This window comes from Stegodyphus dumicola, chromosome 1 (genome assembly GCF_044657685.1).
Source record: "Stegodyphus dumicola isolate Sdum_Otavi_A_Nest chromosome 1, ASM4465768v1".
Lineage (NCBI taxonomy): Eukaryota > Metazoa > Arthropoda > Arachnida > Araneae > Eresidae > Stegodyphus > Stegodyphus dumicola.
Window position 1 is genome coordinate 17,638,960 of NC_140768.1, and position 23,621 is coordinate 17,662,580.

General features: G+C 32.1%; 1 protein-coding gene across 1 annotated transcript in view; it reads left to right on the plus strand.

The window, feature by feature from the left end:
• Window positions 1-3,442: 3,442 nt before the first annotated feature.
• LOC118181628 (peroxisomal ATPase PEX6-like) overlaps window positions 3,443-23,621 on the plus strand; it is an 82,860-nt gene continuing 62,681 nt past the window's right edge. The window contains exons 1-3 of the mRNA XM_035350793.2: window positions 3,443-3,587; window positions 15,172-16,193; window positions 21,893-22,023. Coding sequence (XP_035206684.2) covers window positions 15,174-16,193; window positions 21,893-22,023 — 1,151 coding nt within the window. The 5' untranslated portion in view covers window positions 3,443-3,587; window positions 15,172-15,173. The remainder of the gene's footprint in view (window positions 3,588-15,171; window positions 16,194-21,892; window positions 22,024-23,621) is intronic.

The following is a 23,621-nucleotide window of genomic DNA, read 5'->3' on the forward strand; positions in this document are numbered from 1 at the left end:
CCCTTCTGGCCAAGGAAGCGTATCAACAACTTGAAGACAGTCCAGATATGCAACCATACGGGATCTAGCAATATAACGTTGGAAATTAATTAAGAGGTGATGACATAACGCTGCATAAGCAAAATTAGGTACTTTTCCGTTTTGACGGCGCAAGCGATAAAGTCGCCAATAATGGTACAACCGATGCCAAACGGAATATTCTCGCTGGTAACCTTTTACGCCTCATTTTCAAAATAAGTTGCAGCTTTTTCTTATCAGATTGATTGTTTCTTTCAATACTGGCATATAATATAATTACATAGAATTTTTATCAGATAGTTCAGTTTTATGTCTAAGGCCATTTTTGGTAGTTAAGTCAATCAGGATGCAATTAAATTAATAATTTAATTTGGATTAAATTCATCAATTCTAATGAGAATGCATTAGTGAAGTAAAGCACTGCAGTTTTAAATAATTTCTGAGTGAGCTATTCGTACACATTGAAATATTTCTTGCATTTAAACTTGTGTTCCAAATTAAGATTTAACTTGAAATTAATGTAGATAATTACCGAGAGCATTAGATTTTTGTAGAGTAGTTTACGTGAGATGAGATCGCTTGGGTCACGTGATATGAACCGGCGAATTAGGATGTTGAACCATGAAAGCATAGTAAATTCTTAAATTAATGTCCTTTTACAAATTTATTGTCTTCATTTATTGGCTTTTTATAAAGTTTTAAGCGATATTAAAATGTTTATGCCTTCAAAAAAAAAAAAAAAATTCTTAGAACTAAAATTTTTTAAATATTTTTTATGTGTATACTGTATGTTGTCTCCAATAAAGTCTGCTTGGCGAGATTTGCGCCGGCGAAACGGAAAAGTACCCAAAATTATTCTTCCCGCACAAACATAATTAGAATTGGCGCATATACACTCCCTTCCGATATGTCAACAAATCGCCGGTGCTACTTTGGTAGACGGTTGCATGGATTTTTGGCGATTTACGTTGGCGCGATTTCTACAAACGTCAGCCATCTTGAAAAACGCTGTTTTTACGCATAGTACGCATGGTACCGTTACAGCGTATTCGAAACTTCCAAAAAAAAAAAAAAAAAAAAAAAAAAAAATCGTTAGAAATAATGGATTAATTTTTTTGTTGAAAATGTCGTTTTTTAAGATGGCAGGCAAGTGTAAATAAATACATTTACTATGAGTATAAAATACTAAAGTAAGGTTATTGTTACTTTCATATAGCAGAGAATAAAAACACCGCTATAAAAACATTGTGCCAACGTTTAATTAGATTAAAATATTACTGAAATTGAATATTGAAATAAAAAACATCATCCAACATTTAAAAGAATTAGAATATTATTAAATTTAAATACTTTAAAATACGTAATATAGAATATAATATATATATATTATATAGAATAAATACATTTACTACGAGTATAAAATACTAAATAAAGGTTAAATTATTACTTTCATATAGCATAGAAATAGAATAAAAATACCATTTTAAAAACATTGCGCCAACGTTTAATTGGATTAAAATATTACATAAATTGAATATCGAATTAAAAACCATCATACCAACGTTTAAAAGAATTAAAATATTACTTAAATTAAATACTTTAAAATAAGTAAATAAGAACGCTTCGTACACTAGAGCTAAAATGACAGCAATTAGTTTATTGTCGGTAAAAAAGGAGGAATGTCTAATAATTTTCTTACCGTTATAGCGGTTATTTCTTCCAACATGACCACAATATCATATACGGCCGTCTCAGAATCGGCTCTCCTAACGGTCTTCATCTGTGATCTACATTTTCGCACTTCATTGAAGAAACAATTAGCGACGTTTCCTCCAAACTTTAAAATAAATTTCCTCTGACCCTTGTAAGAATTTATAAATAAATCTTTGATTAGGAAAGCCAGGCTGGCGAAAATAAGGTCTCAAAGGACAATTTTTTGATTCCGAAACCAAAAATTCTTGGTACTTATCAAAAACAACATTCATCTTTGAAGGAGACATTTTTGAAGGAATTCGAAGATATGAATTAAATTTTAAAATGGCGCGGTAATGCACACATTTTCAGCAACCTATCAGGGAGCTGATTACAGCTCATTGATGCACAAATATTCTATAACCAATCAGAGAGCTGATTACATCACGCCTAGAATTAAAATTATTTAAATAATCATACATAATAAAATCATTTTAAAAAAGAAATGCAAAATTAAATTGTATTTTAATATTTAACAGCTATAAATAATGTTTAAAACATTAGATTAAATTTATAGATATTAAAACCAATTACTTTTAAAGTAAGGTGATGTCACTGATTACATCATCCACAGCATAAAATTTCATAAAATATGATAAAGAATAAAATTTTATTTCAAATAAAAATGCAAAATTAAATTTATTTTTAATATTTAGAAGCCATAAATTATATTTAAAACACGGAATTTATGCATAATAACACGCATTATTTTTTAAATAAAATGTCAACAAAGTATCGGTTACCATAAATAACTTATCCAGCGATGGGTTTACCATAAGTCGTATTACTCGCCAAAAGAAAAATTGCCAAAAACTCGCCAAAATCCGTGCAACCGTCTACCAAAGTAGCACCAAATCGCCAAGATCCGGTTATCCGAAAACTGCTGATATGAAAACGGGGAAAAACTCCAAAGATAACAATTTTAAAGTAGATTAATCTGATGATAATTTAACTGAGCAAACGCAACTACGGTTTTTTTCCCGAGAGTTTCTAGAACTAACCGTTCTCCTTTCTTCTAATAAACTTAGAATAAAATAATTTTACATCTAATATTCCAAAGCGTCAAGTTTATTTTCAAAATCCGTAAAACAACAAAGATCAGAAGGTTGCCACTAAATGTCCAACTATGAATGAAAAATAACAACAAAGGCTTAGTTCTAACAATAATGATATTTAACTATATTTTCATGGTCTGATCAACATTTTTTTCCTCAGCGGAAATATACGACGCCTCAAAATCATAAATGAGAAAACGAGGAAAAGCTACAAAGAATTTAAAGAATGATTATCTGATGAAAATTTACTACTCGTTTCGCACATTTGATTCCGAAATGCCAAGTGAAACTCCCGCTTCTGTTCAGCGGCACTTGGCAAGCTAAATTTGTTTTCGTTTTTAGTCCATAATTTGATTAATCAATTTAATCTGCACTTATGCAGCTTTACTGCTATTCCTTTTATGCTATACATTGCTCAAAAGTTCAGGCACATTTTTATGTTGGAAACTCAAATCTTTAACCAGAAATCTTAAAAAACTTTTGCTTTTGCAACGTGCAATTTACGAATACGTCCCAAAGCGAGCTCAAATTGTCTCGTTTAAATTACTTTTCACATTTTGTTTAAATTACTTGTTTATTATTAGTTGTTTAGAAAGTTTTTCCAAAGTAAGAATTTTTTCCCCTAAAAAATGTTTTCCCCTAAAACGTAGGGATTATATTCGGATAGCGAAGAGCGAAAGTGAAAGGTTACAGAGTTACAGGCGTAATTAGTAGTGTGTATTATCGCATTAATAAGATTGCAAAAAATTGTATTATTAGCAGGTAAGATTAAAAATTGACTATGATAATGATTTTTTATAATAAACGGAATGTTAGAATCTCATAAATTAGCAATAAATAACGAGGTAGAGACTGTTGGCATTACACAATTTGCATTATACATTGCTGATTTTTCGTCTTGTATAAATGTATGATGAGGGAAACTATGTCATATCCGTAAATTTTTTAAAAAATATGTTATTATAATAATGTATTTAAAATGAGCTGGCTGAGGATCAGGTTCATTCGAAAGTGAAACTTTGAATTACAGGAACGATCAATTTGAGTTGACCAACATTATTTGTACTAAAACTATAGGATAATGATACAAAAAAAAAAAAAAAAAAAAAAAGTTTATCGTATATAGAATGTAATAATGAGAAACATACAAGCTACACAAGAGAGCTGTCATGTATGTTATGTTTTAATACATTCAAACTACCTGATCAGGTAGTTTTAGTACAGTGTATTGTTAACTGGAATTGATCCAGGAAAAGTGCAGAATAATCCACTGCTGCAGTCTTTATATTTCTTATTTAGTATGCTTTTACAAAACAGGCAAAATATTTTATTAAATAGAAGTAATGTTATAGAACTTTAAACTTTAGCATCACTGTAATAAATCTACAAGAAAAGTTTACAATTGGGTGCCCCTTGTTTTTTGGCGATTCTTTTTTGAGGCTAAGAACGGCGCCAGGAAGGTACAATTTCAAGATGGGCGCTACTCAAAACCAAAATAAGCAGTCAAAGAATTGCACAAACTCTGTGTCCATGTACACATCAATCTGTTTTCGCTTTAAAAAAATCCTACAATTGCACAAACTAGGCATTACGCACTGCCTTAAATTTGTCCATGTACACATCAATCTATTTTCATTTAAATAAAATCAGGAACCTAAAACAAAGTTAAAACTATCATGGTGATCAGAAGTGAGGTTTCATCGACAAAATTAAAAAAAAATAATTGTCGCTAATCGAAAGAGCACCCAATTCTGCACTAGAGCCGAAAGATATTTTCATTCTAGTTTGCATATTTTAGTGCTACCCCATATTATCTTTCAAGCAATATAACACTATATCACATATTAAAGATTTCTGAAGTTTGTCTGGAAAGTTTTCAAAAATAAGCTTTTTCACCTAACTGGAAATTATGTTATCTTTAAAGTATTCTCTTCTAGAGTGCATAACTGGACTACAGCCATGACTAGCACTAAATAGTTTTCTACTCAGTGCAGACTCTGCAGATTTTAAATTCTGTTGCCCTGTTTCTCCCTAAATTCTGAAAATTTCGCCACTCCTAAATTCTACAGCATAGTGCTTTCTAAATTAAGAGAAAAATAAATAAATAAAAAAACTGAAAGCTTTCAGATTTTATATTATACCCAAAAGGGTGTTTTTTTAACATTTTGTGTGTTACCTTTATTTATTAAATATCATATTCTTTGCACTAAATCGTAAAATTCAATTCAACAGCAATATCGCAAAATAATTTTAAAAGAGCATATCTTTAGAATTTCCGGTAAAAGTATATTTATGGGTGCCCCTTGGCAGAAATTGGTGATTTTTGGCGGTACATGGATACTGAGTTTGTGCAGTTCTTTGACTTGTTACTTTGGCTTTGTGTAGCGGCTATTTTTATATAAAATTACAAGTCAAAGAATTGCACAAACTTGGTATCACACATTGACATATTATAATAACACATCGACCTATTTTCACTTAAAAAAACATCAGAAAATTGTACAAACTTGTATATTCCCTTGACTTTGTCCATGTACATATCGATCTATATCCACTTAAAAAGTCAAAGGAGCAGCCAACAAAAAATATATTATCTCAATAAACTACATTTAAACTACATTAACTACATAAAAAGGGAAATTTATTGTTTCACTACACAAAGAAAATATCCACTTACCTTATTTAGAAATTCCCATGCCTTCAGTCAAACAAAATTCCCTAACAGTATCCAAAAACTTCCTTAAATTACTTGAACTAGAATCTGTATACCGGCATCGCCACATTCACAAAAATAAGAGTAAAAAATATTCTCCAATGTTCAACCATATGCATTTCCTTCGTACAAACAGGATATTTATAATGGCTACTAAGTAAACCTTCATTTACACACCAGTCAATTAATGTTTTTTCTCCTTTCATTCCAAATCGTACTGAAACTTTGAATTAATCTTATGACATTCAGCCATTCTACTGTCTAAACCACAAAATAAGCAATGTACTTCCTAACCAACACACACCACAAGCCCTTACAAATCCTTTCCCGTCAGTCAAAATTTACCACAATCACGTAACCGATTATGTCATAATAGGGTTTCCATAACATTCAACTACTTGGGTTACCATAAATGAAACAACAACTTCACGATAATGCAAGAGCACCCTTCGATCTATTCTAACCGAATTTTCGATACATAGTCTCGCATCCTGGAGATAAAAATGTTTTTTTTCCATACAGTGTTGCCTTTGCTCACTTTGAAATTGTTGAGTGTCTTAATCAAAAACTCATAAATGCTTTAAAAAATATGAAATAGATAATAGAGCAAATTCCAAATTTGGGCTTTCAGATATCCATATTCGGGTCGAGATGTGCATTATTCAAAATTTGTGGGCTACCGTTTTCTATCACAATGTGAAAAACATTGATGCAGATTCTTCATTATTTAATTTCTTTAAATATAATACAGAGTGATAATATTTGGTGGCAACAATTTGAAAAGTGATTGAGACTTTTAAAGTTTTTGATGCAAAATGCTGAAATTAATAGCCCTTCTGGGCTAACGCCCTTTGGGCTAAAAAGATATCTTTAAATTCAGTTGCTCAGTACTTCTCTAAATTCTAAAAAATTTGCCATCTACCGTGCATACACTGGTTTTGGAATCTACTCAGATTGTGTTATTTGTGACAGAAAAAGAATATTCTTCTGGAATGCTGTACCAAATAAATGTCTGAAAGAGCTAAATCTAGTTAATATAGACATTGGAGAAAAGTGGTATTGTGTTCTAACCGAAATCTTTCTTATAAGGAGTGATGTGTGGTTGGGTGAACTGTCATAATAGAGCATCCACTCTTTCTGTCGCCAAGCGTCTGATCTTTTTTTTTTCCCCTTAATTGCTTCAAAAACACATTTCACTGTGTTTAGGTAGTACTCCCTACTAACTATCTTTCATACATAAAGATATTCAGGGAGAATGGCAGTTTCAGAACTAGAAAAAGAAGTAAGCAAAAACCTTTATATTTGATAAAATGTCGTCATGTCATCTGAGGTGAAAATTTTTTCGCTTATCATGATGACTGACATTTTTTGTCACATACTATACTCGCAGAACTGTGTCGCGTTCCTAATGATGATATTTTTTATGATGTTTTCTTCAAATCTAGTCTTTTTCAAAAGCTATTCTCTTACTTCCAGTTAGCTATGTTGTCAAAAATGTTTCCAGTTACACCACAAGGGTGCACAATAAGAGGGAGAAAATACCTTACATTCTTCTTCACTTATAGACAATTGGATAGTTGGAACCCAGTCACGAAATTCTAAAATTTAAATTATTGTCAAATACATTTTAGCTTGGATACTGCTGGGAAGTTATTACATTTATTGAAACAGGAAACATGAAAACTGAGAGTTGTCTTCACTAGGATTTGTTCTCTGGACCTTCGGATTGTTAGCAGGATGTGCTTCCTATCACACCATGACGGTAGGTAGGTTTCCTGTAGGGAGAAATTACCTTACAAAGTATTGTAATCTATGTTATACTGAAATATACTTTATAACTCCTGTACTTATAAAAATAAGAGATTCTGACATTTTAATTTACAAAGAAAAAGTAAAAGATATACTTGTTGTGCTCTACAGCAAGGGTTCTCAAACTTTTCAAATTTTGTATGGCATAAATATGAAACAAAAATATATGTACCACCATAAAAGCATTTCAGCATTAAAAATCAATGCATCCTAAATGGAGGGTATATAATCAAAGAATAAAACACCTTATATTATTTAATTATATTCGTAAATGAAACTTTTACATTACAATAAACTATAAATAAGTATACTGTGAATACATATACAGTCAAAAGTCGTTAATTCGGACACCCATAATCCGGAATGATATATAATCCGGACCTCAAAGCTACAAACTTTCTGCGCATGCTTCACTTTGACGCATGCGCGTAAGACCTTTACGGCTGCGAATATGCATGTGTGCGTGCTCAAAATACGTTTACGAATGCGCATTTAATGTATAACGGATGGTATAAGCTAAGCTAAAATTATATAATTCAGTTAATATTGCAGATTGCGTTGTTCATTAATCTTCGAATTGGATTCGGCTTATTATTTTTTGCAGACTGTTAGAGCAATTTTATAAAAGTAAGCTTGAACTTTCGATTATGTCAAATAGAATTTCTGATATATATTTACTAATATGTAAAGGATCTACAAACAAAAGAATGTTTCCAAGTCCATTAAACAAAAAGTGGAATTGCTGCAAAAAATGGATAAAGGCATATCCTAACCATTCCGAAATCTGTTTATCAATTTCACGCTGCTCTGCCGGGGGGGGGGGACGCCGCGGCGTGCAGTGAATTGGAAGTTGATCTGTCAGCACTATCCTTATCTTCAGGGCAGATGTTTTTATTTTATTTGGCTTATAATTCCTTACTAAATGTAGTATTTCATCTCGATGTAATCCGTCTTTGATATGATTTAAATCAAATTCCTTGTCATTATAATCCGCTTCCGATAGCGAAGAAAGTGACAGAGGTTATTGAAAATGAAAAAATTTCGATTGACAAATTAGTCCGTATTCTCGACACAGCAATTATAGGACTTGAACAGCGGAACTTTGTAACTGAACAAGAAATTATGTCTGTTTATAGAATTGAAGAGAATGTGTTATCACATAAAACACGAAGCAACTTAAACAACTTGCATTGAAAGAAATGTTTAATAAAGTAAACAAATAAATATTAAGCTTTTTTTTTGTAAATTTTGATACCCTTTAGATCATAATTGTTCTTTATTTCATAAATTACGGTTTCATATTTTTAATTTTATAATTTCTGCATGCTATCTTACGAGATTTAAACTGATGATCTATAATCCGGAAAAATTGATAATCCGGAATCGCCGAAGTCCCAACGAGTCCGGATTAACGACTTTTGACTGTATATATATACTGCTGGCCATTAAAATTGCAACATCAGGAAGGAATGATCTGACAGAATATCAAAATCACATGAAAGGAAGGAAAGTTTGGGATATGCATATGATTAGAATTTCAGCGCATTTAGGCAATGCAGGTGGGCGAGATGACATCTGAAATACTGCATAAAAGTTGTCTAGTGGATTTCTCATTTGGAAAGTGCTTTGTGTCCTCAAAGTTTTCTCAGAATACTGTGTTATGCCTCAAATAATAAGAAGAAATACTTACCAGCAAGTGTCGGATTTCGATAGAAGCAGGATTGTTGCCTATCGAGAGTGTGGATTATTATTTCTTGATATTGCCCATTGCACTGGTCGACATCCAACCACTGTCATGTAAATATGAAGTCAATGAATTGCTGAGGGTCATCCTGAACAGCATGTAGGCTCTCAACGCCCTTCCATGGCGAACACCCAAGAGGACAGACATATTGTGAGGTCAGCCCTGCAAAATCATACAACTATATCACGGACTATTAGTTAGGAAATGGGCATGTTTGCAGTACACCCAGTGTCAGCTCATATGGTGCATAGACTATCAGCACGGCGACCATGACAATACAGCATAGAGAGAGACAGCTACTCTGGGGTGCCGAACGACATCTGCATGTCATATTTTGATGGCCGTATACGTGTCTGGAGGCTCCAAGGAGACAGTACGTTGCCTCCTTGCATTCGATGCAGGGCCCTGCATCTGGTATGATGGCTTGGACAGCCATTGTGTACACGACACATACATTTCTAATTCAGATCGACCGTAATTTGAACGCAGATGGGTACATTTCTGACATCTTACATCCAACGGTTGTGTCCTATATTCGAGGCTTGCCAAACGTTATCTTCCTACAAGAGAATCCAAGACCACATGTTGTACGTAGTGTTCTGACCTTCTTCGATACACAGGGTATTCGATTGATGCCATGGTCTGAACAGTCTCCAGATCTGTCACCCATTGAAAACATCTGGTCATGCGTTGTTGCAAGACTGGCTCGCCACCCCTCTCCGGCTAATGCGGTTGATAAAGTGTGGCATAGACTTAAAGTAGCATGGAATGAGTTGTCCATTTCTGTCTTCCAAGCCCCGTTTAACTCCGTGCCAAACGGAGTTAGGGCCGTTTTAGCTGCTAGGGGTGGAAGTTGTTTCTACTAGTTTCGCACCCCTATAAACTCCCAAACCACTTACAAATTTAATCATTTTGTCTTCCTGCCATATTGCTTACGTACAGTAAATATCCTTTTTCATATTTGCTTTCCTTCACGGTGTTGCAATTTTAATAGCCAGCAGTGTGTATAACAATTGTGGTAAATAGTGAGTAATAATGCATATATTAAGCAAATAATGTAGTTATAGAAAGCAAAGAAGATGCCTGAGTCACAGGACTAGCATTGAAAAGATACATTTAAAAGAATATATAAATTCTGTCTTTTTGACATTTTAGATATTACAAGGTTCACAAAAATAATGAATGTTGTGAAATTTAAACAATTTTCTTTTAATTGAAGCACATGATTAAATGCACTTATCAAGTTTTGTGATTAAGGTGTAAAATAAATTATTAAACTAAGCCAAGAACATAAAATGGGATAGCTCACCTTAACAATGTAATTTAACTACAATAATACTCATATTATTAAACAACTATAAACAGCCTAATCCTAAATGAAGCAAAGAAATAGTATTATAATCATAAGAAACACTGTCAAATAGATAAACTAAATGTGGAAGACATGTCAAATTTAACATGTGTGTTTATTCTTGGGACTATATATTAAACTATGATTGTCATTAGTTCAAAAAAATGTTAGGTTAAATGTGAAGTATTATTATGTTTGCTTTGTAGCACATGCAATAAATGAGCCTGTTTTATTGAAACCAATTTAGGTATGTCGGTATGTTAATATTTAGGTATGTTAATATTTTCATTAATTTCATGCGCAAGTCAGGTTCAAGTTTCAAGTATGTCCTATATTTATTTTTGATTAACATAATAATAAGCATAGCTGAAATCCGCTTTCGCAGAGATATAATGTGTTGAAAAGCATTAAAAACTTTATCGCTCTGTTCGAAATAGGCTTATATTCATCTCATCTCTTTAACCAAAAACTTCATATTCTTTTTTTGAACTCATTCATGAGGCTTCCATCACATGAAATATCTATAAGCTGATCTCTTACTTGAACCATAAGATTATCATTTAATTAGTAGTAAGAAATGTAGTAGCATCTACAAGAAAGATAGTTATATCTGCAAGAAAGATCTACAAGTAATAAGAAATGTAGTAGTGATTCGAAGTAGAAAATGGATCTCTTATCCCATGCTCTTTTTCTAAATTTTCAGGAAAGTAGGAATGAAAACTGTTAGCAATTCTTCAGTTAGTTGCTCAGTTAGATCCGGGCCAATGGACCAATTTGTCGCGAAAGATAGTTAAAATTTCAAAATGTTTAATTAATATATATATATATATAGTGCCAATCGCTTGCAGCCATGGCATAATCCAGCAACCATGACGTAATCAAGCCATGATGTCATTCTTTCTATTACGATCTCTGAAAGCACAAAGAAAAAAATTGGGGGAATTACGATTTCAGATGATGGACAATTGACATTGGAGCTGAGATGCTGCTTCTGTTAAAAAGAACTTTGACAAATAACCACTTTTTACTTGTAAATGTTAAATTTATGTTGTAATTGCTTGTCTACATTAAAATGTCTTTCGTTAATTAACTTGTTCATTATTTCCCCTCCATAAATATTAGGTGGACTGGTCCTCTAGAACACTTATATGTATTCATATACACTAGTGGTTCAGATAAATTTAATTAAACACAATAAAATAGGGTGATAATCAAAGAATTGAATCAAATTTAAGAGAAACTTAATCCCTCCTTTCAAACTCACTTCTCATATCAAATATAAAAAATGAGAGGGGTGTGGTGGGGAGCCTGCGAAAACAAAAAAGGCATGTCACATTTATGCTGGACACTAGCGCCATCTATTCATAATCAAAATAATTTCCACATCTAGATAAAAATACTTGTTTAAAAAAAGAAACAAAAGGAAAATTCAAATTTGCTCCTTACTTTCATTCACAGTCCCCAGCAATAACTTTTGATAACATAAGGGACGGGCACAAATTGTGCCACAGACAAGCGATTCTCAACCAGTTTTTCAGTGGTAGAATGCGCGCCTGCCACGTGGGTGGCCCGGGTTCAATTCCTGGCCGATGCACCAAGGTATAAAAAAACATTAAATTTATATTATATTGACTTCCTTAAGAGAGTTCTGGTCATACTTAGTTATAATAGAAGCCAATACTTCAGCAATCTATAAAAATAATCATTTTATTTTCAAAACAACCTGAATTACATCGATGGTTCATTATCTACTTCTTTGCAAACTGAACTAACTAACATTCTTTCCTTCGAAGAGAGCCCTCTAACAACGATACAAAAATTGTTTGTGGGGTTTTTCAATAATAACAAAATAGAAGCTACGTCAATAGTGAACCTGCTAAAAACTTTGTCACTCTCTCTGAAGTGGTAAATTCTACTCTTCACTACTATTCACAACAATGCAACATTAGTATGAACCACGTTTAGGAAGGGGATAAAACAAACTGGAGTGGCACTACGATTTTTGGAAATCATAGCGTCGGGAAATTGTTCGAAGCTCGTCATTTCACCATTAAAGCTAGAGCTGTAAAAGTCGAAAAATATATGTGTTTCTGAATAATAAAAATTAAAATGTTAGAGGGATCTCAATTTTAGCTGCATGGTTTGTTAGCCCATTCGCTTGCGTAATGAGAATAGGAACCTATGTGTATTGAAATTGTGTACTGAGAATACAAACCAGCACTCTTTAGAAAATCATCCACAAAGGCATTCGTCCATGTAGGCATATAGCCTTGTGTGCCATACCATATTCAAATAACCACCCAACCATTAAATTGATCTGTTCCATTTAATAGGTGCATGTATTCACAACTCTTCTATTTGCTGCTGGTGAGCAATTTTTTAAAGAGAGTACACATTATTTCATTTCATAAAATATGTTTTATATAATCTAATGGTTGGGGAGGAATGGAAGATGTATGCTGACAATTTTCATGTTGGGTAACTAAAATTTATAAGTGATATTGCAAAGTTGATACATTGTGTGATATGCTATACAAAAGTCTATACAGTCAAAAGTCGTTAATTCGGATACCCATAATCCGGAATGATCTATAATCTGGATCTCAAAATTACAAACTTTCTGCGCGACGCATGCACGTAAGACCTTTACGGCTGCGAATATCCGTGTGCGCATGCGCATAATACGTTTACGCATGTGCGTTTAATGTATAACGGACGGTATAAGCTAAGCTAAAATTATCTAATTCAGTTAATGTTGCAGATTGCGTTGTTCCTTAATCTTCGAATTGGATCCGGCTTATTATTTTTTGCAGACTGTTAGAGCTGCAGGCGATGTCGTGCTGTCAGTAAAGGCACTCGAGTTGGTCTTCTGCTGGCATAGCCCAAGGAAGACAAATTTCGCCACACTGTCCTATCGGACACGTTCCTCGTACGTCCCACATTGATTTCTGCAGTTATTTGATGCAGTGTTGCATGTCTGTGAACATTGACAACTCTACGCAGACGTCGCTGGTCTCGGTCGTTAAGTGCAGGTGGTTGGCTACTGCGCTGTCCATGTTGGGATGTTATGCCAGAAATTAGCTACTCTCTGCACACTCTTGACACTGTGGATCTCGAAATGTTGAATTCCGTAACAATATCCAAAATGGAATGACCCATGCGTCTAGCTCCAACTACCATTCTGTGTTCAAAGTCTGTTAATTCTCGTCATGCGGGCCATAATCACATCAAAGCCTCTTCACATGCATAACTTGAACACAAATGAAAGCCCTGCCAAAGCACTTCGCATTTATACATTTTCTACGCGATACCACTGCCATCTGTATATTTGCATATTGTTATCCCATGACTTTTGTCACTTCATTTATATTACCATCAAAAAAGTAAGAATTGAGTAGTAAATATTTATGTATTTCAGTCTTTGTCATGACCATACATTAATTACATAAGTGACTGTCTTAAGTACATTAAGAATTACAGAATGTCTATCAATATTTTATACTGACTTGACTACTCGAATTAAAAATGGCTTTACCATTGACGAATACAGAGAGATTATGATAATCCACAAGACACGTGTAAAATTGTTTTTAATGATGTTAGTCATTTCCATGGACATTCTGGACAAGCTGATCTTTAGAACAGTGGTAGAAATTTTTGTGAAAAAATATGCAGTATTGATCTTTGGTTGTATCATGTCTGATAGCTTCTTTGTTAGTTTTTGAAACATCTTTACAAAAAATATCAATTTTATTACTCATTTTTCTGGGTCTGGATTAGTTGTACTCATCAGTCTTTGACTTTTTTCTGGGCTATTATCAGAACTTGTATTTCTTTAAAGCAGTTGATTAACTGTCCTACAGTTAACAGGATGATCTGGATTCTGCCTGTTAAATTTATTTGCAACTGATCTACATGTAATAACTGGTACCCTGTACATTTAATCTACATTAACTTGTTCTTCATTTGTTAACCTGGAATCTATGTTGCACAATCTTCTCTGTCTGCAAAAAATTAAACTAACATCTAAGCAAATGATCATAAACAATTAGATTTAGTATTTATTACACCTGTTACATTGCTCTGATCATAATAAATCAATAACTTATTCATATTATCACACCCTCTATTCTTTTGTTAATCTGGAATTCATGTTGCCTAATCTTCTCTATTTGCAAAAAATTAAAGAAGCATCTAAACAAATAATAAAGAACAATTAGATAGAGTATTTATAATATCTATTACATTACACTGATTGTAATATATTAACACCTTATTCATATTATTACCCTAAATCCCCATGGTATGCAACTTTTATTTCATCCAACTTGTTAAAATATGCAATTAAATAAATTTAATGTAAAATATGGTGTGTAGTCATAATTTTATATGATGAAGAATAAATTCTGATTATTTTATTTATTATCTTTCACCATGTGTTCAGTATGTTCATAAATTCATTATCTGCTCAAGTAGTATTGACTTTTAATAAATTTGTATGTACTGAGTTTCAAGTATAACATTTGTATTTATTTATAGTTAAGCGTATAGCAGATTTATTTATAGTTATTTATTTATGTTTTTTATCACACTGAACATTCAGCAACAAAGAGCAATTTATTTAATTTCGTGATAACTTGGATATAAGTTTTGGTATATAGATTTACATGAAATAATAATTTAATAACTTTATACATGCTCATTTATTTATTTATTTATTTATTTTCAGAAATGTTGCAGCAACTGTTCCAAGTTTGGTTAGAAAAAGTGCCTAACTCAGTAGAATTGAAACATCCTTTACATGTGGCTTTAGAAGAAGAATATTTTTCTAAGTTTAATATGGTGAAAGATGATCAGTTAATTCACACTTCTTTCAAAGAAGGCCATTTTTATGGTGTGCTAATGAGAGACTACTTTTCTGTTTATGAATCATCAGAAAATGTATTTGTTCATGTTAATATTGTTTCTACAGCTGCTACAAAAGCTAACAAAGTTATTATATATGTCTCAGAATATTTCTTAAATCGTTATAAGTACAGATACGGTGATAAATGTTATTTTAAATTTGTATATTGTTATCCATTAGAAAAAGTTGTTGTTGGTGTTAAAACAAAAGAGAGCTATGATTATTTTACAAACCCAAATAAAAAGCTATGTAAAGAATTACATAGTAGTAATGTGCTTTGTCGTCGAAATGATGAGTTGATTATACCTTCATGCAGTTCTCAAGATAGTGTCATTTTAGACAGCCAGCCCATGTGTCAAGGTACACTGACTTTGAATAGTTCTCTAATCATTGCAGACATGCAAGATTCATTGGATCATGATTCTAATTCTGTCGCTACTGCAGACATGCAAGATAAAATGAACTGTGATTCCAGTTCTGTCATATCACCTGATACAGAATTTGAGATTAATGTTAGACCCAAACTTGATACTCCCTTCCAAAGAGAGCTGGTTGAGAAGGAAATGGATGAGCATAGTACAGTATTTATATCAAAAACAGCAATGTCTGAATTAAAATTAGTTAATGGGTCATGGGTTGAAATAGAACTTTTTGAGCGAGTTCTAAACGAAAAATCGAATGCATTCGAAAAAAAGCATATAAAATCCAGATTTGTGAGAGTTTGTTCATTTTCTGATGAGTCTTTTCCAAATAACAGATTGGTTTACTTGTTTCCACTTCTTTGGTTCAACTTAAACAAGCATCCATCTGCTTTGATGCAACCACATTTGAGGCTTCAAATAAAGGTACCAGGTCAAAATATTTTATATTTTAAAAACTTATTTCATTTTATATAAATAATAATAATATATGATATTTCTATGCCTAATGTTAAATTGCATATAGAAACTGAAAAAGCTACTCTGATTGTTTCTTCCTGTACTAATAACGGGGTTATCATCTGTGTTATCATTATTATTCTTTTATGAACTGTTTCAAAGATGAACTATGCCCTGAAACATTATGTATTCAAATTCCTTATGTGTATTATGTATTATCATGTCGAACATGAAAGTTGGCTAGCATCAAATCATAAAAGCTAGCAGAGATTTTGCCAAGGTTGCACCAGTCATTCCTATGGAATTCTGAAGGAACTTAATGTAATAAACAATTGTTATTCGACCCACTTCCTTTTTATGCTTCATAAAAAAGTTTTTGTTCATTTCTACTATTTTTAGGCCTTCTGATTTTAACAGAAGCTCTGTTTAAAATCTTATGAGTACAAACTTCCTGCAGGTAATTAATTGTTCCAATCTGTTGCTGTTTTTTTGGTGTTTTAAGCTAGCCATATGGTACCCATTAATACAAGCACTATTTTTGTTTCAAAGTCTGATCGGTCACGAAATGAAAACCACAGTGAAAATCAAAATTGTTTTATTTTGAATACCTTCTAGCTTCAAACATATCTTCCAACTACTTCTCTATATAGTCTCTGCTTGGGCTGAGACATTTGTTGTAGCATGGTACTAACTTTCCAGTATCCTCATCACAGAAGGCAGACACCTGTACCTTCAGCCAGTTCTCTATGCTGATCTGCAGATTATTGAAACAAACTTCTGTCCTCTTAGCTAGCATTTCATGTGAGCAAAGTGATGGTAATCAGAGGAAATTAAGTCCAGGCTGTATAATGGGCGATCAAACATATCTCATCGAAAGCACTTCAGGTGTGTCTTTGTTGCAGCCACAGTGTGCGGCCATGCATTGCCATGAAGATGAAGAAGGACAGTGCCTGATAACAGTATTCCACTGTGTGTGTTTTGGATTGTCCTTTGTAGATGTTCAAACGTAACAATGTATGAGGCTGCAGTCATGGTTGTGCTGTGTTCCATGAATTTCACTAAGAGAACAGCTTTTAAGTTCCAGAACACAGTAGCCATATACTCTCTGCTGGAGAAAGTTTAAGAGAACCCTCTCTGCTGGAGAAGGTTCTCTTGAACTTCTTTGTTTTACTTGAGGAATTGGTATGCATCCACTGTTTGGATTGCTGTTTTGTATCTTCAGTTTCATAGTGGATCCATGTCTTATCTTTTGTAATGATTTTGTCCAAAAAAATCTTCCCCTTTATCATGGTAGCATTTGAGAAACGTTAAGGCAGTGCCCATTCACTGTGCTTTATGATGGTCAGACAGCATCTTCAAAACCATTTCACACAGAGTTTGGGATACTGAAGCCTCTCACTCAGGATGGTATAGAGAGCTGACTATGAAATTTCAGGAAATAAATCACTCAATACAGAAATTGTGAGCTGACAATTTTCTCAAATTGCCTAATCCACTCACTGAACAAGATTATTGGTTGATATTCTCTTCTTTCAATACCTGCCTGCATCATGAACATCTGTACATCCTGCTTTGAAGTTTTTATACCATTGTTGCACTTTGTTATCACTCGTGAAAGTTTTTCTGCATACATTACTCATTTGTCGATGAATTTTTGACTGCATTGTACCCTTTAGCATGCAGAAATTGAATGACATTATGCACTTGACAGGGAAGACTATTGTTTCTTGTGAAGTACAGTGAGCATGTTTACATGCTCGCTGCGCTTCACAACTGACAACCGACACGTGATGCAATTGATAGGCATGCCAAAGACAGTGCCAACGTCATTGGAGTCATCATTTTGTGACCGATCAGACCTGAAATTAAAATAGGAGTCATATATTTCTTTTATTCTAGGATCCCATAACTTTAAAAATAATCCACTGCTTGCAGTTCTGTTGAAGACATGTCCCAAATTTTAATAATATTTTTTTCAAAATGCAAGGAAAATATATATAAATAGCAATTAATTGATATCCATGTTCATGAAAACAAAAGGTAGTTTATTGAGAAACAATTGGTGTTGCTTCAGACAAAAATGCAAATGTAATGTGTTCTTAGATCACAGTTATTCATAATTAATGCTAAATCTTGCTGCTTGGCGACAGTTTCATGGTGAATGGGATACTAGGTAAGTACTGTTTCTGTTAATAACAAAATTTGAAAAACTCGGAATACTGCTATAGTGTCAATATCATAATAAACTGATAGAATCTGGTTCTGTATTCAAGCTGGCAGATTTGTGACCATTGGAAGCTGTGCTAACTGTGGGTGAAATTTTGTATCGTCAGTTATCAATTATATATGGAGAAATCAATAATTTGCATAGATTGACTTCATGTTGTGACTTTAGTTGTAGCACTGAGAAGGCAGCTATGTTTCACTTCTACTTATTTTTTAAAGTACATGAAGAAGTTCATGCCTGTACAAGTTGAATTATTTGAAGAATAATGGAAGACCATACAAAAGTTTACTGCAGATTAGCTGTTTGGTCTAATTTTGGAAGTTACTCTGTGTAAAGTTTACTGTAAATTACCTATTTGGTCCATTAATTCTGTATGTTGGAATTTGCAACATGCAAAAAAAAAAAAAAAAAAAAAAAAAAAAAAAAAAAAAAAAAAAACCAGAATTTCTGTCTATGGCAGCTTATTTTTATGACAGATTTTTCTACCATTGACATACTGAAATACATATTGAATTCTTCTTGTACTGGCAGCCAAATAGTTAAACTGTTGAAATCTGCCTTCTCTCTCTTTTTTTTTTTTTTTTTTTTTTTTTTTTTTTTAGTATTTAATTTTGACAACTGTGCTGCTTCTTTTTTTCTTTCTTTCTTTTTACTTCCTTGTACGAAGTATAAAAGAAGTATTGTAATCACAAAAAGTTTCAGCCATCTTATTTCAACGAAAACATCCATTTTGACCACTATCGAATGCAATTTAACAAATAACGTTGTTTCAGCGTGACATCTGTACGTAAGGACAGAATAAAAGATTCTTTTCTCCCAAAAAAATTATAAAACTGATTTAAAATGAATTCTGAAGAGAATTTTTCATGGAGTTTGTACGTATGTACGTATCTCGCATAATTCAAAAACGAGTAGCCTCAGAATGTTAAAATTTGTATATAGGACTGCTATAACATGTAGATGTGCACCTCGTATTTTGGTTGCAATCGGCTGCACCAAACGTATATAAATATATGTATATATAAATATCCACTCTGTTTGACTCAGTGATCGCAGTTTCTTTACGCTTATATGTTTGTAAGTTGTGCATTTTTTTCTTTAAAAATGATTGAATTATGTTATTATCTTCTAGTTAAGGTTTTTATGCCTTTAGTAAATCTGCATGCAATATTTGTGGAATTATCAACAATTTAAAAATTGTTTAAGTGCAGCTAAGCCTAATTATTTTTGCGATGGTAGGCATGTTTGTTTGCATTTTAAACTTGGCAAAATAACGGATTTGTTGCTAATCTAGAGAAACTAGGCTTTGCAAAAACAAAGATATTGCCTTTTATTATTGTGAATAAACCCTCTGAGCGGCCAGGGTTTTGGTTAAGAAAGCACAACTTTCCCAAAACTACTATGTAAACAATCTATTTTTTTGATTTCAATGTAAAAGCTCTCCTGGTATTTCATACCTGAATTTGTGTACTTCTGATATATTACCTTAATTTCGTTGAGATATTTTAATATGCACGTATATATACATTCTTACAGATATCACAAAAAATATTCTAGGCCATATATATATGGCTTTGCTGCTTAGACGGTTAAATCATGTTTAATCCATTCTAAAATTTATTTGAGGAAATAAGTCTTTAAGATTTACTTCGTAATTTTTAATATAGATATTTTGAGTTTTTATTTATTTTTGCCTTGTCGCAAAGTGAGAACTGAATTAATTGAATGAGGAATACTGAATCGTCTATGAAAAACTATTTCTTTTTTGTTTTGTTTGCTTAATTTCTTTTATACATCGTTTTAGATTTATTATAGTATTTGAATACAAAGATTAGATTTGTGGCAACGATTAGATAATTCTTCAAATGATATAAATTTATATGCATTCTGAGTTATAATATAAACAAAATGTAATGCTGTTAAGTGAACCTAGCGCCAGATTGTCGCTGTGGCAACCAAATATAGTGAATTTTAAAGAGTGCATTTATTCTATTGTAGGTTATATGCTATCGATGAAGTAGATTTAATTCAATCAAATAAGTTTAAATGAAATGAAAGAAAAAATACATATAATTTAATATTCTGTACAAGGAAGTCATGTAGTGTACAAGGCAGTCATGTACATATCATATTTTTTTTGGGGGGGGGTGAGGATGAAGGCAGCACTTTCCTCTGTATATTGTCTTTGTGTTTGTGGGTCGTATTGTAGACACGGGGTCTCATCCACTGCTATGATACACTTTAAGAAACTGTTATCCTGGCTTGCAAGTCTTCACAAGTGAGTTCAAGTCTTCTGTGAGCAAGTCTTCACAGCAAGATTTTTGGTGTTCTTTTTGTTGTGCTATCAAAATCCAAGGCATGAAATTTAGTACAATTTTTCCTCATTTTCAGATTTTCAATTAAAGTTAACCTGCAGCTTTTTTTGCTTATCCTAAGCATGTCTGAAAGTTGCTGAGTTGTTACAAGTCTGTCAGCTTTTCACAAAGAATGAAGTTTCTCCACATTTTCCTCATTCTTTGAAAATGAAGGGCATCCTGTTTTTGGTTCATCTGGGCAACATTTTCATGCCCACATACATTTAAAGCAGTTTTACCGCTCATATACTTATGTTCTTGATAATGATACATCACCATATACTGTTTGAAAACAATTGAAATACTGTTTGAAACATCAGTAGCAATTCGATTACAGATTTTTGTAATTTATTACAAATGTTATAATGACGTTCCATCTCAAAGAAAAAAAAATTTGTGCATTCTGTAAAATTTCGGTAAATAAAAATGACTGGCATTTTGGTATGCAAACAAAATAACCATTTTAAACTAGCTTTAACAAGAATTGAGATGTTTCTCTTTCTAAAGATAGATTCATACTTTCTATCTGTCTCTTTTTTTTTTTTTTTTTTAAATCATTTATTCCAGTTATATCTTTTAATTTGTCCAGTTACTTTATGGGTATACCTCGTATATTAAAATTTCACTCAAATATAATTTAAAAAAATTTTAGTTTGATGTTGAAACACCAAAATGCATATAAAATTAATTTGAAATATTTACATAAGATAATAATTTATGTTTGAATTGTTTGTGTTTTCTTTACACATGCTTTTTGACTACTTCCATTTGAAGGTTTCTCCAACTGTCTTTGAAGTTTAATTTAGAAGTCTTTTTTCACTTTTTCACCCTATAGCATATATTTACTGTTATTAAATTATATGTATAATAACTTTAATTTTAGACTGAACTTTTTTGCAAGAGTCTTTAAAAAATGCTGTACAATCTTCACATGAAAAATCGCATTTTTTTAGTGCATGCATTATTCATTTAACCATTCTTCTCATTTCAGTACATGCTTTGAATTATTAAGTGCAAAAGTACAAGTAAGGTTTTTACGTGAATGATCAAGCATATGAATAATTATTTATTTTTTGCTTTCTCAGTGTTTAAAAAAGCCAATGACACCTTTCTTTGCTAAAAGTGCTCATGCGTGTCTCGTACAGTCTTCAAATTATGATGGGAAAGTCCATTCTCATTGTGATGCCATGCTGAAAAAGTATTTTGATACCCCGAGGTAAAGAATATTTTATATATGTGCATATAGTACCATCTATTCATTTAATGCAGATTGTACATTGTTCTAGAATCATATAATTAAATGTAATAATAAAAATTAAATGTAGGTAATTGCAAAGCTGCAATTAAAATGAGGATGCAGAAATTTTTCATACATCTGAAATTTATACTTTCATTATTAGAACAAAATCTGAAATTAATAAAGAAATTGTTGGGAAATGCAGCTTGTATAAATTAAGTTAAGAATGTATGTAGTTTTTCAACTGTGTGAATAAGATGGTTTGCTGAAATCAACTGAGAATTGGGTGCCATGCTTAAAATAAATATGTAATTTTTGTTGTATATTACCAAATTTAGAATAAAAGTCAAAGGAAAAATTCACTAAAAATGAAGAGGGAAAAAAAAGATATTTTAAAATAGGCTGTATTCAACAAATTGTTGCTTTAACTGTACTTAACTATTTTGAAGAATATAGCATTTTACTCTTAAACAAAACTGTTTGGGAAATATTTTCTGTTAAAAATCTCAATGAAAGTTTGAGTTAGGAAATATCATGCACTTTATAAATGACTTCATGGGCAGTGTGTAAATCATTATGTTCCAGGGACTAAAACTTCAACAACTTCATAACTTTCTGTATTATGTGTAATTATTTTTATTGCTTAATGTTTGAAATAATAAACTGTCTCTTTTGACAAAAATGGTTATTAAATTTTTTATACGTACCCTTTCTGTATATTGCACTACATGAAAAATATAGTATCACAGTAAGTTAAAAATTAAAGTATTTTAGGAGTATGAAAAAATTTGTAACATTGCATTGTGACTAGAGATTATTTTGGATTTATTTTAAATTATATTCTTGCTGTACAATGTAGCCAATTTTCAATTGTAATTTTAATTTCTATTCTTATTGAACACTTAAATTTTATTTATGCTGTACAATGCTTTATGCTTTAAATGTATATACATTGTAGACTGCATGATGATAACAGTGAGAAGAGTTTTTGTTTTCTGTCAGTTTGTATTTCTTTCATCATAGATCAAGCCAAAAAGTAATCAAAAGTCAAAATTCCATTGCACTCAATTAAAAAACACAGATTGTATTATCAAATTAAAAACTTACAAAAAAATCTTTCATTGAAAATTACCATACAAGTTGTGGTTATCATGTTGTTTATGAATAAGGCCCACCTGTGGCCAAATAAATATCTGAACACTTGTAGTTTGATCTGAATTTGTTTCCAGGGAAATGGGCTGGCTGCATGGTTCTCCATCTGTAATATGAACATGAGCTAGTTTCCGTTAGAAAAATCATCCACAGAGGCATTCTTCCCCTTAGGCAGATAGTTCTTGTGAGCTTTGCCATTGAAAATAAACTAAGCCAAACTTTATGAATAAATTTTCAGACCACTTTTATTTCTTCTTTTACCAATACCTGAAACCTTAGACTAAAATTCTCGAACTAAAAAAATAATTTACTTTGTTCTAAAAATAGTTTAGGTGTTATTTTAAATGTTATATTTGGTAAGGAAACTGTTCCTTTAAACTCCCACCATAATAGTTGGCACAAGTTTGACAAGATCTTCACCATCT